Source organism: Beta vulgaris, chromosome 8, assembly GCF_026745355.1.
Source record: "Beta vulgaris subsp. vulgaris cultivar EL10 chromosome 8, EL10.2, whole genome shotgun sequence".
NCBI classification, from domain to species: Eukaryota; Viridiplantae; Streptophyta; class Magnoliopsida; order Caryophyllales; family Amaranthaceae; genus Beta; species Beta vulgaris.
Window position 1 is genome coordinate 43,328,534 of NC_079209.1, and position 23,760 is coordinate 43,352,293.

The following is a 23,760-nucleotide window of genomic DNA, read 5'->3' on the forward strand; positions in this document are numbered from 1 at the left end:
AAATAAAGTTGCAATTTTGCAAAACCGAAAAAAAGTTGCAACCATTCATTATAGAAGGACCAAAGGAGGAAAAATTCAACCTGTACCGGAAATCAAGTGATAAAAAATAATGGTTAGCATTGTCTTGTTAATAGTGACCAACACTGTCTTGACGACTATCTCCTATACGTATCAGCTACACACATAATGATCACAACTATACTCACTCCAAAGAGACTCACGATCATTTTCTCAATTTTTAAACTCTTCGATAATCCCGTAGTTGGTGAGAATATGTGCTCAGTCCATAAAAACCCTAACATTGATGTTGGTAAGGATATCATTAGTGTACACGCCAGGCTTACATATGACATCGGAAAAGACATCTCTTTCTCAGTTTGTAATTTGACAAAGCGTTCATAATGTTCAGCTAATATTTGTTGATGAACATTCAGCAATTGATCCGCATGCTTGTATAATGCTCGAAATACTTGAAGTACGAACTCAAGAAGAACCTGATCAAAATTATAATCATATAATTTGTTAATTACAATAAGTTTTACTTATCTTACATATAATTAGATGAGCAAGAGAAAATATTCTTAATACTAAGTACTAACTCCCCTAGCCAACCCCTCAGTTTTAATTTTCTTTACTTTTATTTTTCTCATTTGATCGAGGGTAATAATTTTCTGAGCCAAAGACTTTGATGAGACTTATGGATAGTTCTAATTCTGTATAATGAATAATTCAGCTTAATATCACATATGATTAATTAATATACGACAACTCATAGTATTAGTTAATTTTTTTTTACAACCACTCCTATATATATATATATATATATATATATATAATATTATATATATATATATATATATATATATATATATATATATATACTAGCTTGGTTAGTTGCGCTTGGTAAGCTGAGAACAAGAATTATACTAGACAGGGCTGGTATTTGCCAGAACACATCAGGCTTATTAGGTAGTTCATGGTAGGACTCTTGCAAGCAGTTATTCTTTAATTGCCCATGCAGTGTTAGAGTTTGCAGCATTATTATAAGGTGAATTGGTGTTAACACTTCTGATAAGGAAAATCTTTAAATAGCTTGAAAAAAATTGGGAAGAAAATTTCATAGTATACGAAGCAGAAAGTATTTAAAGGTTCAACTATCATAGTTAGACTTTCAATTAAAGCAGAAAGTATGTAAACATTTTTACTATCAATTAAACTTTGATAACATAAAAAAAAATTATTGTACCTCATCCCATTCCAAAAGCTTATCTTATTTCACCTCTCCTACATTGAAGCTTTCATGTTCAAAACCTCGTAGACAACCTGCATATATGATTAGCACATTAAGTGAGATGCATGTTCAACTCAAAATTGCTTAATCATTGGACTATATCTAAAATTGCAATTTAGTTTACCTTGCGAATAAGTCTTATACTTCTTTTTCGCCCTGTCCAGGGGATCTGCAAATATGCATATATAGTTCATCTGATTAAATACATTTCCTCCTAGTTAGTTAAATCTTAATTTCTAACTTAAAGTTGTATGTAAGTTTATGTACCTTGCCAAGTGAGTATTTTGCCTAAATCAGCCTTGAAGATCGTGCATATGACTGTAAGATGTGAAGAAGTTTGTTGCTCCCCAATGTTGTTGATTAACTTGTCCTCAAACTCCTTGCTTTTGAGCAAGACTAAGATGCACTCTGTAGCAAGAGAAAATGTAACGGGTATGTTGCTCGAGAAGTCGGTACGCAATCAGTCCCGTTTTTGAGATTTTGGAGGCCCAAGGGCGAGCCTACCTCATTAAATCCAAGTTGTTTGAATGTTTTATTTTTCTGTCTAGACCGAAAAGTAAACAATTTTTTGGTCCGAAATTTTTGAAAGAAATGTTAAAATAAAGATGTAAATACTTGATCATTTAATACGAAAACGCAAAAAAAGATATTGAAAAGATGCACAATTAAATAATTAATAAAGAAATTACAAATAAAGTTGCAATTTTGTAAAACCGAAAAAAAGTTGCAACCATTCATTATAGAAGGACCAAAGGAGGAAAAATTTAACCTGTACCGAAATTAAGTGATAAAAAATAATTAAAATTTATATTAGATAATATCAAAATTTTATAAAAAAAAATTATGGATGAATGGTCTGTTCTTTTTAATTAACTTGCTTTGCACTATTTTTAAAAAAATACTATGAACTAATCTAAACTTATTCAGAACAATAAACAATAAGGGTAAAATTAAATTTATTATTTTATTACTCCGATTCATTATGCAGTTTTATAATATACAAATATCAAATTTTATATTAAATAAAAATACGAGTGGGAGTATAAGACTAAAAACTAAAGATTAAAATTTATATGCATTAACAACATTTAAGGGTCTCAACATGACATAAAAATAAAAATATATTTCCATGGTCTAATCTGTCTCATTCTATAGCCCAATCTATTTTCGAGTTCAGTCGTTCATTAAATTGATCAGCAACAATCTGATTTCACAAAACTTATTCAAGTTTTCAGAAAAACTAAATTCATTTAATGTATAATTAGTTACTATGAAAAAATACTGTGTGTCATTGAAATTCTCAAATAATTATAATAATTCTAGGTAAAAAATGAAGTAATAAAATTGGATAGAGGTATATAGGAATTACAAGATCTTATATGTCCACCAACCCTTGAAGAGAAAATAGCACGAATTGAAAGGACTTGTGCGAAGCTTAAAGATTTGGTTCAACGTAAAGAGAAACAACATGAGGAAAACAGCAACTTCCTATTGTTGATGATGAAGAAAAGATTGAAACTTTTTCTTGTTCTAAGGATAAAGATTGGATCTTTGAATTTTCTCATGAGGAAGCGGTGGTACCTAATATTGAGGTGCATAAATATGAGCCTTTAGTTAATACTTCATTTACTTTGGCGCCTAGGCTTGCTGATGATCGTGATTTTCCCAAGGTTTTATATGTTATTCTTTTTAGGAGGGATAAATTGCAACTACGGACAAATCAAAACTTGGAAATCCTAAGATTTCGTGCAGCAAAAGAGCGTGATGAGCTACGCCACATATTCATGGTGTATATTGTTGTACGCTTGATTTGAATGATTTCATGAATTACATCAAAACTTGAGGACAAGTTTTTTTGTAAGAAGGGGAGTATGATACGTATGGGAGATGGTCGCCAAGACAGTGTTGGTCACTATTAGCAAGACAATGCTAACCACTGTCCACGAGTCCTAGTTCTGTTAGGATTCGTATGTAGTGTCCTAGTTTTGTTAGGAGACTATGTATTTTAATTGCTTTATAAGTCTTTAATTTTAGGTGTTTGAGTGATAAAGGAATCCTATTATGTTTAGGAGTCTAATTCCTTTGTCGTTGAGTCTTTTTAGGAGTTTAAGTGAGGTAGGATATGGTAATTCTTATCTTAGACATGGATAAGAGTTATCTTAGCAGTGGATAAGTTTTATTTTAGGCGTGTGATTAATTATAGGATAGGATTAGTTTAATTCTTATCTTGTTGTTAATTCTTATCCTAGGTTTATGCTTATCTTTAGTCGAACGTATACCCTATATAAGGGACGTTTATTTCATTAATAAAATCAGTTTTTTTATTGAGTAAAAGAAAGTGCGTAATTGCATATGTTGAGCGTAAGCTAATAAATTGGTTTCCGAGTAGTAAACTAAAACAAACAACCGAGACTTGTTTGTCTATGCTCTTAACCGCGACTTAAGAGTAATATCCTTTAGTTTCATAGTTAGTTCGTTCATAAATCACAAAACCATAAAAGAGTTCGAAACAATCACGAAAATCACATCAGTTGCGCTTTTAATCCTTTAGGAATCCGTAAGAAGGCTCCGGAGGCTGGCATTATATTATGATATGATCTCAAAGACAAAAAAAGAATAGACTCAAAATCAACTATTTTCTTAATTTAAGCTACTTTTGATATTATTAGTTGTAAGCATTTTGAATTTTGGGATATTTTTTGTTGTCCTGTGCGTGTATATTCCTTCGCTAATAATTGTTTTTGAAAATTTACTAACTAGTATTTTGGCTCGGGAAACACCATGGGTCAGTTACAATTTCATGTTTTTGATTATTCATAAATTTCATAATTGATTTTATTATATCTTCGTAATTTTCTGTCTAGTGCGGAAGTGAAAATGGACGGTATGACATGATATAGATTCATGTTTGCAATAAAACTTCTAAGGAATTGGAGATAAAGATAACAATTCTCTCTTTCACACAATACTTTATCTCCTGTACAGTCTTACTGCTAGTCACCACAAGGCCTTCCCAATGCGCAGAATTACGCACTCCCCAGATGGTGTAAACTGTAGCAGCCATAGCAGCTAGTCCCACCTTTTTCTGAAAACTGGACCCTGTGTATCTCCCTTTGATCCATCTACATAGCTGAAACACATTTATGGCATTCCAATGCATACCCAACCATCTTAGCACCTGCTCAATGCACTGACTACTGTAGTAACATTTGAAGAATAAGTGCTTAACAGTTTCACCATGTTGTCCACATATAGGACACACATCATCAGCACACACACTAATTTTTTTCAACCTGTCTTTGGTTTTCAGCCTGTTTTGCACACTCAGCCATAGGATAAATCGATGCTTAGGTTGAGAGTATCTATTCCACACATAAGAGCTCCATTGGACTCTTGTATCACTTCCATTCAGTGTTGTATACTGTTTCTTAATGCTATACCTGATGTCTTGCAACCATTGATCCCCTCTAAGCTTCACCTTCATTTCTTCTTTTGCCTGAAAAATATACTTCCATGCCCAGCTTGAGTTATCAGGAGCAACATAAGTACTCCACTGTTGTTCCTTGATATACATCTCATTAACCCACTTCACCCACATGTTATCTTGCTTTTGAGCAATGCACCAAGCAAGCTTCCCTACTGCTGCTATATTCCAGTTCATAGTACTTCTGAGACCAAGACCTCCAGCAGCTTTAGATTTGCAGAGAGACTCCCACTTAACAGCTCCAGGTTTAGCATCATTATGAGTACCACTCTAAATGAAACATCTGCATATGTTATTCACTTCATTAATCACACTTTTAGGGATAAGAAATAGTTGCCCCCAATAAGTGTGAATGCTCATCAAAACACTATTCACCAATTGGCATCTAGCAGCAAATGACAAGTTCCTAGTGCTCCAGGTTTTAATTCTCATTATCATCTTGTCAACCAAAGATTGACAATCACTAGCTTTCAGCTTATTAGAGGAGATAGGAACTCCCAAGTATTTGAATGGTAGCTTCCCAGTTTGAAAACCACTCACATCTTTAACTCTTTGAATTTCTTCATCACTCATCCCTGCATAGTACACTTCAGATTTACTCCTATTAACCTCCAACCCAGACACATTAGAAAACATTTGAACCCCCTGCAATAAGGTGTATATGGATCTAAAATCTCCATTGCAAAACAGGAGCAAATCATCAGCAAAGCAGAGATGAGCTAGCTTCAACTCTTTACATCTAGCATGGTATTTAAAACCTTCTTGTTCACCAATGTAATCAATCACCCTTGCTAAATAGTCCATACAGAGAGCAAATAGGAGAGGGGACATGGGGTCACCCTGCCTCAACCCCCTCTGAGCTCCAAATTACTCTGACAATGAACCATTCACCATGATTGTGAACTGGGGAGTTGTGACACAGATCATGATCAAGTGAATAAACTCTTTAGGAAAACCAACACCTTCCAACATTTGCTGCAAAAATTGCCAATTTAGGGTATCATAGGCTTTCCTAAGGTCAAGCTTCATCAAACAACAAGCTCTAATGCCCTTCCTATTGTAAACCTTCACCAGATCTTGACACAACAACACATTATGAAGGATACTTCTACCAGTGACAAATGCTCCCTGACTGTGAGACACTATATCTGGTAAAATACTATTGAGCTTCTCACTAATTAATTTAGTGATACATTTATAGAGGACTGAGCAGCAAGCTATGGGCCTAAACTCAGTTACATTGCTAGGAACAACAACTTTAGGAATCAGAGTTAAGGTGGTTATATTGATTATTCATATTACTATTAGCTGGTTATGTTATTATTAAATTTTTTGAATTAAAGTACCACAATGTATATATACTTGTATTATTGTCTATTATTTTATTATTCATATTACTATTAACAAGACTATTAGATATATTAGCGGTGAAAGTTGTATATAGGCAAGTATATAAATTGTATATTTTTTTTGTTAAATTGTTTATCGTAAGAGATAATTAATAAATATTATTTTTTTAAAGGGTAAATTCTAATAATTAATATTTCATAATAAATTTTGAGGGCTAGTACGTTAGGGGTAATATTTATGTTACTACTCATCAATTTTTTTGTCTAATAAAGTCAAACAAGTTCCAATTAGGTATAATAAGGTGTAATAAGTTTCAATCAGGTCCAATAACGTGTAAAAAATTTCAATCAGGTCCAATAAGGTCTAATAAGTTCCAATCCGGTCAATAAGTTTTAATCAGGTTCAATAAGTTTCAATAAGATTCAATCAAGTCCAATCAGGTTCAATAAGTTCAGTTCAGGTCCAATAAATTCAGTTCAAGTCCAATAAGTTCAGTTCAGATAAGTTTAGGGTTATTTAGGTAAAAAGAACGCACCCTAAACCATCAATCTCCTCTTGAGAATAAGGCTCCACGGAAAAATGCTACACAAAAAATCAAAAAATCAAAAAAATAAAATAAAGAATTACTAATTAGAGTGAAATCTATTTTTTTTTTTTAAAAAAAATTTGGCAGCAAGTACAAACAACAAATCAAAGACTAAATGATGATCCCTTGACTAGCTTTAATAGTTAGCTCATGACTATCACTCACCATCTACCTATCTACCTTAGATATTTCACAAAAACTAAACAACTTACAAGCCTCTAGAATATCTTGACATATACTGGCAATGTGAAAATGTGGCATCCCCTTGCTTAGATCTTGTACAAGTAGTTCTGAGTCCGTGAAAATTTTGATCTGAGTTTCCCTGTGAGCAATCGCCTCTTCCATGGCCCTCAAAATAGCTAGGCCCTATGTTTGATGTGATGAGTTTGCTCTTACCTTTGCATTTCCTTTGAATACAGCCTCTGACCTTATCCGAGCTATCCATCCAATTCCCGCTCTTGAACCATTTGTCCACTTATTGCTTTTCCATGCTCCATCCACATTAATTTCACACACTCTACCTCTATAGCTTCCAAAAGAGATTTTTGTCACCCTCTCTCCTGACTCTGATATTGGGTTATTGATATTTCCTACTTTCCCACTTTCCAATCTTGTTTTCTCCTTTGTGACCAGATCTTCTGCACTACGCAGAATCTCATAAGGATTGGGTTTTTCTTTTTTGAATACAACATTATTTCGATGACTCCAAATTGCCCATAATATGGCACAGAACCATGTTACTCGCTCCGAATCCCTGCCATCCTCCTTCCAGAACTTATTCACAAAATTAAAAATCCACTCCTTCAGTGGAATATAACTGATCCCTTGCGTGTGAATAGCCAACCACGATGCCATCCAGACTCTGGAAATTAGATAACACTCTCTAAATAGATGTTCTTCATTCTCCATTTCCTGGTGACATAGATACACACTTTCATCGTTTCAATACCCTTTTTTCCATGTTTGAGCACAAAGCTAGGCTTTTGTTTAACAGTCTCCATACAAAGATTTTCCACCTCGTCCTGACTGGAAGATCCCATAATCTTTTCCAGCTTTCTCCATATCTTGCCAGATTATCCTTACCTTGCTTCTCTTCCATTAGTAAGGAAGATGCATCCTTTACAGTCTTGACACTACTGGTGTTGTTTGATTGGAGTTGATTTCCCTTGGAAATACAAATTCCTAGGAAATGTTTAAATGGTGTTGAGTTTGGTTGGAGGGAATTGACAAAATCATAGGAATTAGAAATTCCTAGGAAATGGAAATTCCCACAAGACATGGGAATTAACTTACCAAGCCCCCCCTTGGTGATTTGAATTTCCTAGGAATTGCAATTTCCTATGGTTTCAACCAAACACTTTATCTAAATTCCTAGGAAATTAAGAAGGGAAATTACTTCCCATGAAATATCAATTCCCATAGGAAATTAATTCCCATGTGAACCAAACGAATTAACCTCATTTTTACTCCACACATATTCATCCTCCTGATTCATAATTCTTGGCATATCCATATTTACCAAATAAATATATACAACATCACAAATATGAAGAAAAGAAAAGTAAAAAGAGTGAATAAATATCTATCTATACCCGTTAAAAAGTGAGAACTTTGGCTATTATTGTAGCTTAAGAACAGTGTGTGGATTGTTGCCTGCTTGCCTTTGCTTCTCCCTATTGCTTCGAATATCTGATCTCATCTTTCCCCCATTTTTCCTCTCCACCGTTCATCTCTGTCTTCTAACCTCATTTCTTCCATTTTCTTTTCACCTCTTTCCACAAAACATTTATATTGACGCCTCCTGCACTAAAATTTTTGTTTGTGCTCCTCATCTCTTCCCTTATTTCGTTTTATCTTGTCCCATTACATTTTTTGTGCCTAGATTTTTACTATTCACTAATTTTTACTCAATAATTTGATTTTAATACCCGTAAATTTAGTTTGATATATTCTAAATTTTAGAAATGCAAAATTTGAGATTACAAGATTTTTTGTAGGTGCAGTTTAGCATAAGAAACATCATCAGAAACGTGGAGGTCCAATTCTCTCTCTTCAATTTGCCTTATGTTTTGCTTTGTTTCTCCTTTGATGCTAATTTCATACTCGCATTTGTCATATTTTCAGTCTTATGCTTCTGTTTCGGTGTGGAAACGGTTAGCGTCCTTTACAAGGTCGCTAAGATGTGAGAGGTCACGTCCTTGCTGGAAAGCTGCACAATACGCAAACATAAGCTGCCTCGGGGTGGTTCTGAGGAAACCCCCTCCGACGCTCAAGTGAGTAGTTGGTCCCACTGGAATTTATAGAGAGAAACTAGAGAGAGAGAGAGATAAGCTATTTTTGGTATGAGAGAATGTACCTGCAGAATAGTACCATTGGGGTATTTATAGAAGTACTATTCCTCTGACAGGGCGTATAATCCTTCGACACGTGTAGGGCTGTGACGCACTTGACAGGTGGGAAGATTCCCTTTCTTTTGTCTTGTTAGGCGTCCGCCAACACTGTCGACCTTTAGGGACGAACTGACTTGGATGGTGCTTCTAATGCCTTTAGCAAGTTCACGTCCTGTGCCATGCTCGCGGACACCTCTTGTACGGCCGCTAATACACTTGGGTTATACCCATACAACTAGCCCCCAACATCTTTTGGGGTCTTGACTGCTAAGGATGTTGTTGGATGAACGCGGGCATTTTTGTGGTATTTAATTTATTTTGATGGAATGAATTTGACAGGAGCCATGTGTCGTTGTAGGGAGTTGAAGAATTTCGAAAAGTTAATGATTACCCTTTCCGAAAATCCCGCCCATTACTTTACTAAGTTTTTGTCTCACCATGACACTTGGCACATATCTGGGGAGAAGTTGGAGAGGTTATTTGATCCCCACCACTCGTTTGTGTATAAATGCAAAAGGCGGTTATTTTTCTAAGTTTCCATCCCTTTGTTCAAAAGAAAACACCTTTCTTCTTCCTCTTGCTCTCTAACATTAACTCCATTGCTCGAACTTCTTTTGCTCAAAAGCTCACCTTTTCGTGCTTGGTTTTTTCTAAAAAGTTCACCATTCTTCTAGTTTCCTTCTTCTGGCTTCAGTGGTACTAAGAATTTTGCTTTTTCGTGACTTGCATTTTCTGGGTCTCTCCTCCCTTCCGGTTTCCGTGACTTTTCGGTGGTTTTTCGGTTGAAGATTTCAACTTTCGGTGTTGTTCTCACTGTTTTGGAGCTTCACCTGCCTTTTCCAGCGACTTGAACTCTTTGTTTCTTCCCTTTTTCCGGCGACCCTAAATTTCCACGTAACTTTATACTTTTTCTTCTCATTTCCTTAAGTCTTTTTCCCGTTTAATCATCATGTCGGACCAATCTGATAGCCATAATGCTTTTGCTGAGGTTTTTATGACCGAGAGTGATACCTCTTCCCCTTCATTTGCTAACAATTCTGGATCTGACCTAAGCCCTATGGGGAGGACTAGGTTGTTAGCGGACATACCCCCTACGACTGATAGGGAAAGGGAGTTAAGATCCAAGTTCCTTAACAACCCTTCTACTCCCGAGGAACAGAATTTGACCTTAAAATACTTCGCTGCTAGTCAAAGTGGTGACAAACAGACGCTTAAGGAACGACTTAGACATCAGATTCTGGCTAGGCGTACCCGTAGCCCCCCCCCCGGAGATGTCATCCCTGGTCTTGACGTCCCCCCTCTTAGGGAGCATGCCTGGTTAGACAGCTTGGCGGATGCGGGGATTCAAATGTCGTCCAGTTTTTTCGACCGCTTGCAGGAGTCTGTAACTCCTAACCCCCCTATTATTGATCTAGGTGACGACAACGATCCGCCTGCTACTGCCATGGCCCAAGAGGATAACACTGAGGTTGTTTATTAGCGTCGGACCGGTGGCTCGGCTTCAAAGGCCCCAATGGTTGAAGAGAGTTCTCGGTCTGACCGAGAAGAGAAAAATGATGTCGGACCAGGGACTGGTGCTCTCTGGCTTCCCGAGGACGCTACTAATGGTCCTATTACAGTAGAAATAGATGGGTTGTGCCGTCAGGACGCCTTAGATTTGAACTATCCCAGCGTAGCACGGGACTTATACCATATGTCGTCCCCGTATCGGTTGATCGTGCCATCAGAAGGGTCTATCATAACTGAGTGCCCTCTCGGCCACGTGGCTTTTTATACTCACCACCTTGAATTTGGTCTCCGTTTTCCTCTGGACTCTTTCTTGGTGAAGATTTTGAATGCGTTCAATGTTTGCTTGGCCCAATTAACCCCTCTCGCCATCCGCAATCTCATCGTGTACATTTGGGTAGTACGCTTCCTTGATTTCCCCCAGACTGTAAACCTGTTCCGCCATCTTCATTTGCTGAAGAAGAATGGGTCTTCTCGTTTGGCTGGGTGGTGGTCTATAATGACGGCTGACAAGAAGATGACGGTTCAGCCCAAGATGACCAGCTTGAAGGGCTGGCAAGATGCTTTCTTCTGGCTACAGGTGCCAGATGATTATCCTATACGCCGCCATTTCACAGAGCCTGCTCCTCATATGGAGCATCTGCCTCTGAAGCCGCTAACTGGGGAAGAGTTAGCGGCCTATGATTATTTTGGCTCGGTTGACTATGACATCACCTACGAAGACGGGAAGACTGTTAGGTCTAAAGAGCCTTCGATCTGGCTTCCTCATACAAAGTATATCCTGGGGGATAGGCCCTTGTCGGCTCTCTTGCTGTCCCCTGCTTATGAGAATGGTAAGTAGTGCTGTCGGATTGGTCCGTCTAATGACGGTAATAGGACTTAACTTTTTTTTTTTTTTATCATCTTTGTTCACTTGTTTGTAGGCATTGACCACCTTGACCTCGACGTTCTCGGCGTCGACGAGGATTACCGGCCATTAACCCATCTGCCTGCCGCTCCTACTCACGACTATCAGACGATGCATAGCGTCACTAACGGCCGTAGGGGAGGGAATCGCCATGGGCCTCAAAACCTGCAAAAGGGTCGCGGTGCATCTACTAGCACCCGCATCCCTATGTTTGCGGCTACCTCCAACGCTCTGACGTCTCATGCCGTTCCTCTGAGGTCTTCTGCCACCCAGACTGTCAACAGGGGTGCTCTGAACAGAAGGCGTCCTCGGGAGCAAACTCTTGATGATTCTGCTGCCAACAAGAGGCAGGCAGTGGAGGATCCTGGCAGTTCTGCTGCCAATGAGGTGGTGCATATAGAGGATTTGGATCCGAACGCCACTGAGGGGGTTCAGGGCGAGGACGTCACCAATGCCGGTCTTGGTACGGCTGGCGGTGGTTCCTTGGTATCCAGATCTACTTCTTCTATTAAGGAGAAGTAGAGGGAACTGATTGCTACCCCTAGCTTCCTCTCCAACCTTTCTCCTGGCATCTTCTATCGGTTCCGGGAATGGATCGAGAATAAGGAGGTGCCTCTCAGTGATGCTCCTCAGACTGTCACTCCTGGCAAGATCTACCAGCCCAATTGGGATGTCAGGGAGGATGAGTCGTTGTATTCTAACATCCCTGAAAACGGTGGCATCCTTGCCTATCGTATTCCCAAGGGTATGCAGCTACCCCTGGACCGTCCTTCAGGCTCTCTGAAGACTCCTACTGCGAGATTGGCTCACGACCAGCTAGTGGTATGGCTGTCTCCTTGGTCTCTTGTTCTTTTTTTTTTTTTTGCTAACGTCCTTCACTTGCTTACGCAGGCTAACAATGCTGCTATTGAGATGATAGAGCAGTACCTGGAGTATCAGTGACTGGCGGATACTTATAAGGGCTCTCTGGAGACTTGCCAAGGTTTGTTAAAGGACGCTGAGGACAAGTTGGCGCCTCTGCAGGACGAGGTTGAGACGCTAAGGCAGAGGGCAGCCCTTCTGGAGGAGACAGAAGAGAACGTCAAGATGTTAACCAAAGCTGTGGAGGCAGCCAATGCTGAAAAGGAGATAGCTGTGCTAGACGTTGCAGCTGCTGAGACTCAGGGAGCCGCCAAGGTTGTTGCTGACTTCAAGGCGTCAAATGAGTACATGGCGGAGCTCCATAAAAGGTATGATGGCGGCTGGGCAGCTGCCATGAGGTGTGTCTGCAAAACCGTTCCAGACTTTGACTGGAACGTGATTGAAGATGCTCATGCTGCCGGTCAGCACCTGACGCCTTTTGAGGGAGATCCGAATTTTGCTGACGAGGACGCCATAGCTGACGTGGATCCCCGTGAGCCTGTGACGCCAGGACCTCCTCCCTCTTGAAGCTTTTGGCGGCCATCTCTCAGCTCTTCTTGCTCCTCTAACAGCTTTTAGCTTGTTTTTGCTACAATTTGTAATACTTTGAATTTTTGGGTATTGTAATTCGCCGGTTGTTGGCGCTCTTTGAACAATTATTCCGTTTATGTTTTAAAGTAATTAATTCCAACTAAAAGCCTTTTTTACATTGGCCGCCATATTATTTTTTTTGTAGATGGCTGCCAAGCCAGAAGCTTTTAATTTATGGAAAGTACTTTTTTTCATCCCGGTTTTTCTTGCTTTGTTGATATCTGTATGCTTGTATGGTTAACCGTCAACCTTCTTTTATTTTACCGTTTACTTTTATTCTCATACGCCGCGTCCGGTTATATGGCTTGCATTCTTGTGCTAGGTTTGTCATATGACCGTTAATGCACTTGCCTGTCATATGGCTTTAATCTTTTGTGCTAGGTCTGTCATGTGACCGTTAACGCACTTAGCCTGTTATATGACTTTAATTTTTTGTGCTAGGTCTGTTATATGGTCGTTAATGCACTTAGCCTGTTATATGGCTTTAATTTTTTATGCTATGTCTGTTATATGACCGTTAATGCACTTAGCCTGTTATATGGCTTCAATTTTTTGTGCTAGGTCTGTCATGTGACCACTAACGCACTTAGCCTGTTATATGGCTGCTGACAAATAATTTATAGAGAATGCAAAATAAATGAGAGAATTTATCAAAACGCTACTGAAGGTTGTATTATTTATGCAACTCAATCAGAGGCTCTCGGCCCATTACAATCCTTTCATTTACACGTAATATTTTTTGAGAACATCAGCATTCCAGCAATTTTTCAGCTCCTTCTCGTCCATCCCCTTAAGTATAAAGGAACCGGGGCCTATCTTTCAAGCAATGATATATGGGCCTTCCCAGTTTGCTGTTAGCTTCCCCTCAGCGTGTGCTTTCCCAGTGGCGGCTGTTCTCCTGAGAACCTGATCATTGACGTCAAATGGCCTTTCCCAAACTCTTTTGTTGTAGGCCTTACTGATTCTGTCTTTGTAAGCAGCTGCTTTTAATTCCCCCATGAGCCTTATTTCGGGCAAGAAATCCAGATTCTCCCTGAGTGCTTGTTCATTTGCGTCCAGATTTTGCTATTTCACCCGGTACGAGGGCAGACCCACCTCGACCAGCAGCACTACTTCTGCCCCAAAAGCCAGCTTGAAAGGGTTTTCCCCCGTTGCCTCTTTTTCTGTTGTTCTATTTGACCAAAGAACGGCAGGTACCATGTCCGCCCATTTTCCTTTGAATTCATCCAGCTTCTTTTTTAGGGCATTCAGAATTTGCTTGTTCGCCGCCTCCGCTTGACCATTGCTTTGGGGGTGGCACACAGCTGAATACGCGAACTTGACCCTGAATTCTGTTGAGAAAGCTTGTATTGGACGACAGTCAAACTGAACGCCATGGTCAAAAACAATGGCCATAGGGATCCCAAACCTTGTCATTATATTCTGCCAAATGAACTTCTTAACCTAGCTAGCCTTGATATGTGCTGTCGGCTCGGCTTCTATCCATTTCGTGAAAAAATCGATGCCCACTATTAAGAACCTCCTCCATTCAGTTGCTTTCGTAAACGGCCCCAGGATGTACATCCCCCACTGCGCGAACGGGATTGGACAAAATATAGGCTGCAAATCATTAGCTGGACAGTTAATGACGGGAGCATATCTCTGGCATTTATCACACTTCCTGACATAACTCTGGGCATCTGCTAACATAGTTGGCCAATAAAACCCGGCCCTTAGTGCTTTTAATGCTAAAGCTTTTCCGCCAATATGAATTTCGCATATGCCCTCGTGTATTTCTTCTAGAATTTTCTTCGACTCCTATGCCGTTGCACATTTTAGGAGAGGTAGGCTAAATGATTTCTTATACAATTCATCTTGGTATATGATATACCAATTTGCCTGTCGTCTCAGCTTCTTTGCTGATGAGGGATTATTTGGGAGTGCTCTTGTTAGCTTGTACGCCACCAGCTCGCTAAACCATTCTCCTTGCCGATTAATACTGTTAACGGTCACTACCTGCTCTGAAATGCTTTTTTCTTTCTGCATGTCTACTGTGACTGTTCTTTCCACGCTAAACGAATTGGAGTTGGCAAGCTTGGAAAGGGCATCTACTTTCGCATTCTCTGCTCGTGGTATTGCTTGCACTTCGAAGTGTTGAAGCTGAGCTATCAACTCCTTAGCTTTCTCTACATACTTCATCATGTTTGCTCCCCTGACTTCAAAATCCCCTTTAGCTGGCCGCTAACCAACTGAGAGTCTGTCTTCAAGAGCACATGTTTTGCACCAGCCGCCAAACACATTCTCAGCCCTGCTATCGCGGCCTCATATTCTGCTTCGTTGTTTGATGCCGGAAACGCAAATTTGATAGCGTATTGGAAACTGTTCCCTTCTGGGCTTGTCATAACGATCCCGGCTCTAGATCCGCTATCAGCGGCGGATCCGTCTACTTCCAATAACCAGTTTTCTTTTTGTTCTACTTCTTTTTCTTCGTATGAGGCCTCTATCACAAAATCTGTCAAGGCTTGAGCTTTGATGGCGGTTCTAGGTTTGTATTTTATGTCATACTTAGATAACTCCACGGCCCATTTCAACAAGCGACCCGAGCTATCCATCTTCTGAAGAGCTTTTTCTAGCGGTTGATTTGTGAGTACTTGAATGGGATGACAATTAAAATATGGTCTGAGCTTCCTTGCTGCTATTATTACTGCCAAGGCCATCTTTTCCACCAGCTGATAACGGCTCTCTGGGCCATTAAGAATGTGGCTGATGAAGTATATGGGTCGTTGTCTTTTCTCCTTTTCTACCAGCAGCACTGCCGCAACCGTTTTTGGCGACGCTGAGACATAAAGCTGCAGCACATCTCCTGTTTCCGGTCTTTTGATAGTTGGTAGCCTTTTCAAATGCTCTTTTACGGCCGTGAATGCCTGGCTCTGTTCTTCCCCCCATTCAAATTTTTTGTTACCCCTTAGCAATGTAAAGAAGGGCAAAGCCTTATCTGCTGATTTGGAGATGAACCGAGTAAGGGCCGCCATTCTTCCAGTCAATCTCTGAATGTCTTTCACACCCTTGGGCTCAGGCAAATTCACAATTGCCTGGACCTTTTCTGGATTCGCATCTATTCCCCTTTTGCTCACCAGGAAACCCAGGAATTTGCCTGCCTTTACCCCAAATACACATTTCTTAGGGTTGAGCTTCATCTGATACTTCCTTAGCGTTTTGAATGTTTCCGCAAGATCTTCTAGGTGTTCGCGGTCAGTCTTCCTTTTGACGATAGAGTCATCAACATAAGCCTCTATGTTCCTTCCTCTTTGGTGTTCAAACACTTTATCCACCAGCTTTTGATATGTGGCTCCAGCATTACGAAGCCCAAATGGCATCGCCTTGTAATTGTAAACTCCACAATCTGTTATAAATGCCTTCTTCTTTCTGTCTGCTTCGAGAAGGCTTATCTGATGATAGCCCGAGAACGCGTCCATAAAACTCAACAGAGCATGGCCGCTAGTAGAGTCTACTAGCTGGTCTATTCTGGGCAGAGGGCAACAATCTTTCGGGCATGCCCTATTAAGGTCCGTGAAGTCCACGCACATTCTCCACTGACCGCTAGCCTTTTTTACCATAACTACATTGGCCAGCCATTCCGGATAGTCGCATGGCTCAATGAAGTCAGCTACCAGCAGCTTGTCGACCTCTTCTTTCACGGCCCTATTCTTCTCGACCGATAAATTCCTCTTCTTCTGCTTGATTGGACGGACGGTGCTATCAACATTCAAGCGATGGACCATCACTGCTGGGTCTATCCCTGGCATTTCGTCTGCTGAGAACGCGAAGACATTCGCGTTCTCCCTTAAGAGGGCCACCAAATTGATCCGGACTTCTGGGTCCATATCGGTCCCCACGGCTACTGTTCTTGCTGGATCCTCAGCCAGCATCTCCTGTTGAGTTTCTCCATCTGGTTGGGGCCTTGGCGTATCCTTAGGCCTGGCCTCCAGCTCTTCCATAGACACTTCCATCAGTTCTTCCTTATCTTGCACTTCTTCATTCACTAAGACTCTCCTTTGAGCTCGTCTTTGCTTCCTGGTTGGCGGATTCATTTCCTCCACTAGCATTCTCTTTGCTGGTTGCTTAAGCATTGTTAAGTAACATGACTTCGCTGCTTCCTGATTTCCTCTCAACTTTGTTGTCGTTCCCTCATTAGTGACATACAGCATTGTCAAGTGATATGTGGAGACAATTCCTTGGACGTCATGAATGAGAGGACGCGCAATGATGGCGTTATAAGCGCCTGGAACATCAACCACTAGAAATTCTGTCATGACATCCCGAGCCTCAGCATCATCTCCAATCCTCATAGGGAGGCTCACTAAACCCTCTGGGGTCACAGATGCTCCCGTGAACCCTATCACCGGATATCTGACAGGCTTCAGATACTCCCTTCCTATCATCAATTTCTCGAATGTGGAAAGGTATAGAATATTGGCGGAACTTCCTCCATCCACCAAGATCCTATGGACCAAATAGTTCGACACCTTTAACGTGACCACCAATGGGTCAACATGCGGGTACACCACGTGCTCTGCGTCCTCCACAGTGAAAGACATGGTTGGCATGGCTGGCGGTCGCTTCCATTGCATACTTTCATTGAAATTGACCTGGTGCTTGAACTCCTTCAGGCTGGCTTTAGCCCCATTCACACTTCCACCGTGAATAGGTCCACCGCTGATTACGTGGATCTCACTGATCCTAGATTGAACGTTTCGACTTACTGGCTTCACTAGATCCCCTTCCTTGGTCTAGGCTTTGTATTGACTGAAGTACCCTCTTATTATCAAATCCTCCAAATTATCTTTCAGGTGCCGACAGTCTTTAGTTAGATGGCCATGATCTCCATGGAAATCGCACCACTTGCTCTTATCACGATTCTTATGGAACATCGGCTTTGGACGCTGCCACTTGTCGCTATCTTTGTTCATTAAAAAGATCTGACTCCTTGAGGTAGTGAGCTGAGTGTACGCATCAAATCTCTCCTTGCGTTCACTCCCTTCTCGACTACCCCTCTCGTGGTCCCTACGATCGCTGTCATACCTCTCGCTTTCCCTTTCTCGGTCATTTCCTCTTTTGACCATGTGTGATTCCTGCCTTTTGTCGTCTCGGCTGCGATCATTCTCGCGGCCCTTTTCCTTTTTCTGCTTATCCTCCTTCTTATTGGATTCACGGTTGCCTACCGCTTTGTCAAACTCTTCTCCTTTGATATAATCATTGGCCTTGCCTAGGACGGGACCCAAAGAGGTGTAAGACTTCCGGCCCAGATAATTCCGAAATGGTGATCCCTCCTTGAGCCCGGTCATCAGAGCCAAAACTGCCACATCCTGCTATAGCCGTGGAATCGAAACTGCTTCAACATTGAAGCGACCGATATAATCCCTTAAGCTCTCATTAGCCCCTTGCTTGACGGAGAGTAATTCTCCCGTAGTACGCTCGCGGCGTCTGTTACTAACAAAATGAGTGCTGAATGTAGAAATGCTACCTGGTTTGAGACTCTTAAACCACGTCTGAGCTATGCCAGTCAAGGTAGAAGGGAAGACCTTACACCAGATGGTGTCCACCTCGATGTAAAGGAACATATGGCCTTCATAGCCCGCCACATGATCATCCGGGTCTGAAGTGTCGTCATACTTGGAGGTCGGCATTTTGATCCTTGTCATCGGGTGATTCAGTATATCCATAGTGAAAGGAGAAAGTTTGGGCTTACTGAGCAGGTGACCTCCCGCCGAATAGTTACTAGCGCCTGTGGCACTGTACTCACGGCAAGAGCCACCTGGGGCCTCTTCCTCAGAATGGTATAGTTCTTCAGTTTCCAATATCTCTTCCTCATAGTCTGATTGATCAATCCTTTTCCCTAGCTCCTGTCCGCTGTGGTTCAAAGATCGCATATTACGAAGCGGGGTACCGTCAGCGTTCCTACCGGCCGTAACCAGTGGTCGCTTACGGGTTCCGCCAACTGGCTGACTTTGTGTACTCTGTTGGGGCTTGCCGGTCAACATCTGAATGAAGGACGCTACAGTTTGTAGTTGTTCAAGAGAAAACTGACATAGTTGAGCCAAGTTAAGAGGTACATTACTGTTCGGAGTTTGTCCTTCAGGGGTCTGATAGTTGAATTGTGGGTTTCCTATCGCCCTAGTGATGACTGGCTGCGATGATGTCTGACCGGCATCTTTTTCCTTGGGACCTTGGCTAACATTGTTCGCGTCACCCATGACTGCTTCCTTAGAAGGTTGGAAGGCCCCTCCTTCTAACACCAAATTGTTTCGGTGTGGAAACGGTTAACGTCCTTTACAAGGCCGCTAAGATGTGAGAGGTCACGTCCTTGCTGGAAAGCTGCACAATACCCAAACGTAAGCTGCCCTCGGGGTGGTTCTGAGGAAACCCCCTCCGACGCTCAAGTCAGCAGTTGGTCCCACTGGAATTTAGAGAGAGAAACTAGAGAGAGAGATAAGCTATTTTTGGTATGAGAGAATGTACCTGCAGAATAGTACCATTAGGGTATTTACAGAAATACTATTCCTCTGACAGGGCGTATAATCCTTCGACACGTGTAGGGCTGTGACGCACTTGACAGGTGGGAAGATTCCCTTTCTTTTGTCGTGTTAGGCGTCCGCCAACACTGTCGACCTTTAGGGACGAACTGACTTGGATGGTGCTTCTAATGCCTTTAGCATGTTCGCGTCCTGTGCCATGCTCGCGGACACCTCTTGTACAGCCGCTAATACACTTGGGTTATACCCATACAGCTTCTTTTCGACCGCTTTCTCTTCCCTATGCTTTCTCTACTTGTAAACAAGCTAAGCTTCTCTCGTTCTCTTCACACACCTGCGATTTTTCTCAGGTTACTCTGTCGTCTTTATCTCTTACTTCAGATTTGTTTTTTTTTTCTTTTATCGATTGATTACGACTTACTATTGGTTGATTTAGTGCAATTCATTGTGGGTTTTGCTGAATTTATATATGTAAAACTTTCAGCAAAATTTTGAGTAATAATATCTCTAATTATGTAATCGTAAAAAATATAAAAATATCAAATTTTTACATTTATCTATGTAAAACTTTGAGTAATAATATCTCTATTTATGTAATTGTAAAAATTATAAAAATTTAATATTTCAAAACTACATATTTAGACGAATCAAACAATATCTCACATGATTATATTTTTCTTACATATAAAGCACAAATGATGGTCAAAGTAACAATGATGAAAAATGTTATAGGTCAAAGTGGGTAAGCTATTAAAGCACGGAGTATTATTATAAAGTTTGATCTTTAAATCTACGTTAAAATATTTAGAATGTTTCAAAAGGAGTGTTTTTGAACTATTATTATTTTCCAAAGGTTACCCCTTGAACGAGTTATTTTATTATGCCTTTATCTAGCTAAGTTTATAAGTATTACTTTTTTTTTAAAAGGATAATGCTTATTTTCGGAGGATTTTTATCAAATATATGATCTTTATGATCGCAATTATACCGGTCAAAAAAAAATGTTCGCAATTATAAATAGACAACGACATGTTATTTATTAGGAAAATAATAGCTATTATTATTTACCTAGGCAACGACTTGTTATTTATTAGCAACAATGATAACCTTTATATTATTTACCCATGTACTTCTTGTAGTAAGTCATGTAGACAAGGAAGTAACCCCTCGTCATAGACTTATTAAAGAATACTAAACTTGGGGGTTGTGCACACTTTAGGAAAAATACGTACCTAGGCATTGGGAAAAGGATTTTTATTAATATTATATACTTTATTTTATATAAGTATTACAAGTATCCAAATAAGGTTTAGCATAATATTTTGTACGTCTAAATAAGTGTTTAATATTCCGCATATACATATACTCAGTATTTTTATCAACACGCTTTAATTTTTGATTGTTTTATTTTATGGTTTTGTCCCTGTGATGACCCTATTTCGACAAGCAGAATTTACATGTAGATCATATGATGCATTCTTCAAATGGGGGAGCTAGTGAAATAATACTTAAGCTAGGAGTTTGTTATTTTATTCTTTCTAAATATGCATTATTGTCACAGTTGAACAATAAAGTTTAGTTTAATAAAGAGTTAGTTATTTGAGTTATTCAGTTGCATTAGTTTAAACTTCAGTTTGTTGTTAGTATTAAAATCTTTAACGTTATCATGTGGCGGTAATACTCTCTAAGTTTATCAAGAAATTTATATTAAACTATGTATTTAGAAAGAGAGAAATCTAAAGGTATTACACTATCTCCTTAAGATTATTAAGATAAAGATGTGGAGGATTTGTAAATTTTTCAGCTCCCGAGGAGGCAATTCCTTTTGTGTCATCTTTAAAAGAAGAAGGAAACTATCTGTTTAGGGTAAATGATGTTAGCTTTGTCAGATATGTTTTGATTGTTGTTTTTTCTATGATGTTGGATTGTTTTTTTAATTGCCTAGTGTGCTATATCTTAAGTATGGTTGTGATTGAAAATTTGGGAAATCCTTCTGCATTCTCTTCTATCATTCTACATCATTTACCTGTTTTAGATTATGAAGATAAAAATGTGGAGGAGGTGTTTTGTGAATTTTGCAGCACCTCATCGAGGAGGTAATTCCTTTTGTGTCATGGTTAATGTTTGAGATTGGAGCTGAATTAACCTCGGGCTCATTGAGACTAGCATGACCTGACCCGAATATCTTTATCTAAATCATTGCGTAGAAGCACAACAAGAATGTCATTCATTTCCGTCCGCCAAAATCAGACGCTAAAAACGCGGGAAAATTGGTTGTTGGGCTTGCATTATTTAATGAAAATTAACCTGACATCCATACTTATAAAAAGTTTGGCAAAACATTGGGCTAAATCTAAAGTCTTGATTAATGTTAAGCTAAATTTTCTTTCAATTTTTAAAATTTTAATTTCACGAGCCAAATTTCGAGCCGAGCCTGGTTTTGTTCGTTTCGAGCTCGAGCCGAGCCTAAATTTTTTAGGCTCGACGAGCTTCGAGCTCGAACTCATTCATTCTCGAGCCGAGCCGAGCCTGGGTATGTTCGGTCTCTGTTCGGCTCGTTAACACCCCTATTCACACACATGCAAGAAGAGGAAATCAATCTCCTTAATTTGATCTTTAATTGAAATCTCAAATTCAATTCTAGGTTATTATTAGTTAACTAAGTATAAATTTATTACAAATATTTATACTAAATTAATAATCTCGACCAATATTATAAATGAAAAACAATTACTTTATTTTGATATATGTAATGTTCCAATTATTGACTTTTATTATTTGACCAATAGGTAAATATTGGTTAAAGCAAGGTACGTAAGATGAAGAATGAAGGGGTATCTATTGTTATATTATCTAACCATGAAAAATAAAAGTAATCATTAAAAAATGAAGGTGTATCTATTCTTATAAGTTATAACTGCAAAAAGTGGTAATTACTTTGATACATATGAATACCATTTCAATTATTTTAATTATATATGAACTACAATAAAGTGGTTTTGATAAAATAATTTTTTTCCCTTCTTATTTGAGGAGAGGATGGAGTAGTCAAATGATAAAAATGAAACTCTCAACTTCTAGTTAGATGGAAAATGCTACCCCTTTTCCTCTAAAAAATTTAACTGAAACATTAAACCTACAAACTACTCAAATAATTAAATGAAAAAAAGACACAATGATACGAAGAAATGAATCCATTATTTAATGCTTACCATCCAAACGTAATCTCTAATGATAGAAAATGGTGTTTTGTACATAAAGAGCATATCTCTAATATATGGCAAGTAGGGAAAAAAGATCATTTAATATAGAGTTTTTTGTCATGAAGGACCTAATAAAATACAAGTTTTGTGGAGAATGACCTAATAAAAAAAGTTGTTAAAAAGGACCTAATAAAATACTTCCGATAGTAAACAGGAACCACTTTATGAATTTCCAGCCAAATTTACCATTTATCGGCGTTGACCCTTTTTTTACCCCTAGTTGACTCTTTAATGTTCTGTTCCTATTTCAAATCCAAGGGGATGCAAATTCTTTAGATGGGTGGATGATGAGATGACAGAATGACAACGAATTGTGATTAATGATCTTGTTGATGAGAAGAAGTTTTAGTTGAATGAGTTGAAGGTGGTAAAGCAAGAAATGGCTTTGATGAAGGCTGACAAATTGAAAGTTGAAGCACAATTTGAGAAGTTGAAGTTGAAATTAAAGATGAAGAAGGAGAAGGTTAAGCCAACAAGAACATTAAGTTTGGGGATTCAATAGGGATTTGTGTGCTGTAAAATAGAAACAGAACATTAAAGAGTCAACTAGGGGTAAAAAAAAGGATCAACGCCGGTAAGTGGTAAATTTGGCCGGAAATTCATAAAGTGGTTCATGTTCACAATCGGAAGTATTTTATTAGGTCTTTTTAGACAAAAAAATTTATTAGGTCTTTCCCCACAAAACTTTTATTTTATTAGGTCCTTTCTGACAAAAAACCCTCTAATACAAGATAAGTATATAGCAAGTAGGGAAAAAATCATTTAATATATATATGACAATTTGAAAATTCATTAAGGCCATTAAGGGTATATCAGATTATTCGTGATTGGACACCATTTTCCTCCCCCTTTACTTATATAATAGAGATATTGATCTTAACATTGATGGATTGCATAATAATGATTACTGTATATATGAAAGAAAAGAAAAAGATACATACTTAAAATAAAAATACCGCAAGCTTAAAAAAAATACGATC

The 23,760-nt window shown here is 39.2% G+C and overlaps 1 protein-coding gene across 1 annotated transcript; it reads right to left on the minus strand.

The window, feature by feature from the left end:
• Window positions 1-4,193: 4,193 nt before the first annotated feature.
• Window positions 4,194-5,606, minus strand: LOC130589922 (uncharacterized). Its single transcript, XM_057391559.1, has 2 exons — window positions 5,151-5,606; window positions 4,194-5,045 (listed from the first exon to the last, which is right to left on the minus strand). The coding sequence occupies exons 1-2, from the start codon at window positions 5,604-5,606 to the stop codon at window positions 4,194-4,196; spliced, it is 1,308 nt and encodes a 435-aa protein (XP_057247542.1).
• Between the last annotated feature and the right edge of the window lie 18,154 nt (window positions 5,607-23,760).